The sequence below is a fragment of the Aegilops tauschii genome, chromosome 5 (assembly GCF_002575655.3).
Source record: "Aegilops tauschii subsp. strangulata cultivar AL8/78 chromosome 5, Aet v6.0, whole genome shotgun sequence".
NCBI classification, from domain to species: domain Eukaryota; kingdom Viridiplantae; phylum Streptophyta; class Magnoliopsida; order Poales; family Poaceae; genus Aegilops; species Aegilops tauschii.
The window spans coordinates 349207555-349209601 of record NC_053039.3 but is presented as its reverse complement, the minus strand read 5'-3'; the positions used below and the strand labels follow the sequence as shown (position 1 = coordinate 349209601).

The 2047-nt window shown below is 49.6% G+C and overlaps 1 protein-coding gene across 1 annotated transcript; it reads left to right on the top strand.

Annotated features, from left to right (window-relative positions):
- Nucleotides 1-717: 717 nt before the first annotated feature.
- On the top strand, nt 718-1443 carry LOC109750650 (uncharacterized). The gene has a single exon (XM_020309612.1). It carries the CDS (start codon nt 718-720, stop codon nt 1441-1443), a length of 726 nt encoding a protein of 241 aa, XP_020165201.1.
- Nucleotides 1444-2047: the final 604 nt, after the last annotated feature.

Here is a 2047-nt window from a genome sequence, read left to right as displayed (position 1 = left end):
CTCAGGAAACGGTCCATCTTTTGGGCCAGGTTTCTACTTGTTGAAAACAAGATCAAAGATTGCTGCGACGACGATGCGGTCTCGGTTTTTCATCACAATTGCACCGATGAGGGAATTTGGAATGCTCTCGTCCGCTATCGCATACAGAGTTTCACGGAACTATTGGACATAGTACGGAAGTACTGCTCGATGGAAAGCACATGGAAGGCCCAAAAAACCAATTGGAACCTGCTGCCTTTAAGCAGTGCACTGCCCGGGCAAAACGGGCACACCCTTACGAGGCATCCGATCATAAGCCCGCCGGCAAGAAAAATAAACCCTTTGCAACACACAGGTCCGTTCTTGACGAACTCCTCGACAAGCCCTGTCAGATACATGCAACGGCGAGCACTAAACCAACTCATAGCCTTCGGGCATGTTGGGTACTCCGGCAGGTGGCTAAAAGCGGTGAGGCTATCCTCACCATCGGAGAAGCATTCTCCGGAGGATGACGACATTAACGTCTTCACGGTCTTCGAGACCTTCTCCTCAAATAATCGGCGTAAAAGGGCACTCCGCAACCTCGCCGAAATTAACCAAGTAACCACAATGAGCCCATGGAACGACGCGGCAATAAATTTCACTGCTGACGACAAACCAAGGGCCTGACCAGTCTGAGCACCTGCCGCCTTGGTCTTAAAGCCAATTGTGGAGGGCTTCCGACTTACCAAAGTACTCATGGACAGCGGCAGCGGACTTAACCTCATCTACAAGGACACGCTCGACAAAATGCATATTGACAAGGCCCGCATCGAGCAAAGCAATACCACCTTTCAAGACATCATCCCTAGTCGAGAAGCACGATGTTCGGGGAAAATCAAACTTGATGTAGTATTCGGCACACCTGAGAATTATAGGTCCGAGGAGTTGCTTTTCCACATGGCTCCCTTCAATAGTGGATATCACGCCCTTCTAGGGAGGGACGCTTTCTCACGCTTCCAAGCCATACCCCGTTACGGGTACATCAAGCTTAAAATGCCGGGGCCCAATGGAATAATCACAATTACAAGTGATCCAGGTAAAGCACTCCGCGCCAAAAATAAAACTGCATCCTTGGCCCTTGAGGCACTATCCGAAGCCCTTGCGGCCGAAGAACTAACCACCCTGCGATCCACGGTGGACAAGGATGATGTGATCCTCGATAAGAGACCCAAATCCACCTCTTTCAAACCAGCAGATGAAATAGTTAAATTTCAAGTGCACCCGACGGATCCTAACAAAACAGCGTCCATTGGAGCACAGCTGGATCCAACGGTTGATGCCGCCCTACGAGCGTTCCTGCGCGAAAATTGGGATATTTTTGCCTGGCACCCTTCTGACATGCCCAGGATCCCACACAGACTGGCCGAACATAGCCTCAACATAATCAAGGGGTTCAAACCAGTCAAACAAACGCTGCGGTGATTTTCCGAACCCAAACGACAAGCTATGGGGGAGGAGCTAGCCAAACTACTTGAAGCCGGGTTCATCAGAGAAATCAAAAACCCAGATTGGCTAGCCAACTTGGTCATGGTGCCGAAGAAGGATAAGTCTTGGCGCCTCTGCGTCGATTTCAAAGACCTCAATAAGGCTTGCCCCAAAGACCCTTTCCCACTGCCCCGCATTGACCAGATTATTGATGCGACCGCAGGACACGACTCTTTGTGTTTCCTCGACGCTTACTCCGGATACCATCAGATTAAAATGAAGGAATCCGACCAAGCCGCAACGACGTTTATCACCCCGTATGGGCCTTTTTGTTTCAACACTATGCCTTTCGGGCTTAAAAACGCTGGTGCCACTTACCAACGCATGATTCAAACATGTTTGGAAAAACAAAACGGCAAGACAGTGGAAACATATCTGGACGACGTGGTCATCAAGACTAAACACGTTGAATCACTGGTGGACGATCTCTGCCTCACATTTGATAACCTCCGAACATATGAGATACGGCTCAATCCGGAAAAATGTGTTTTCGGCGTTCCAGCCGGAAAGCTGTTAGGGTTCATTGTCTCCAATAGAGGAA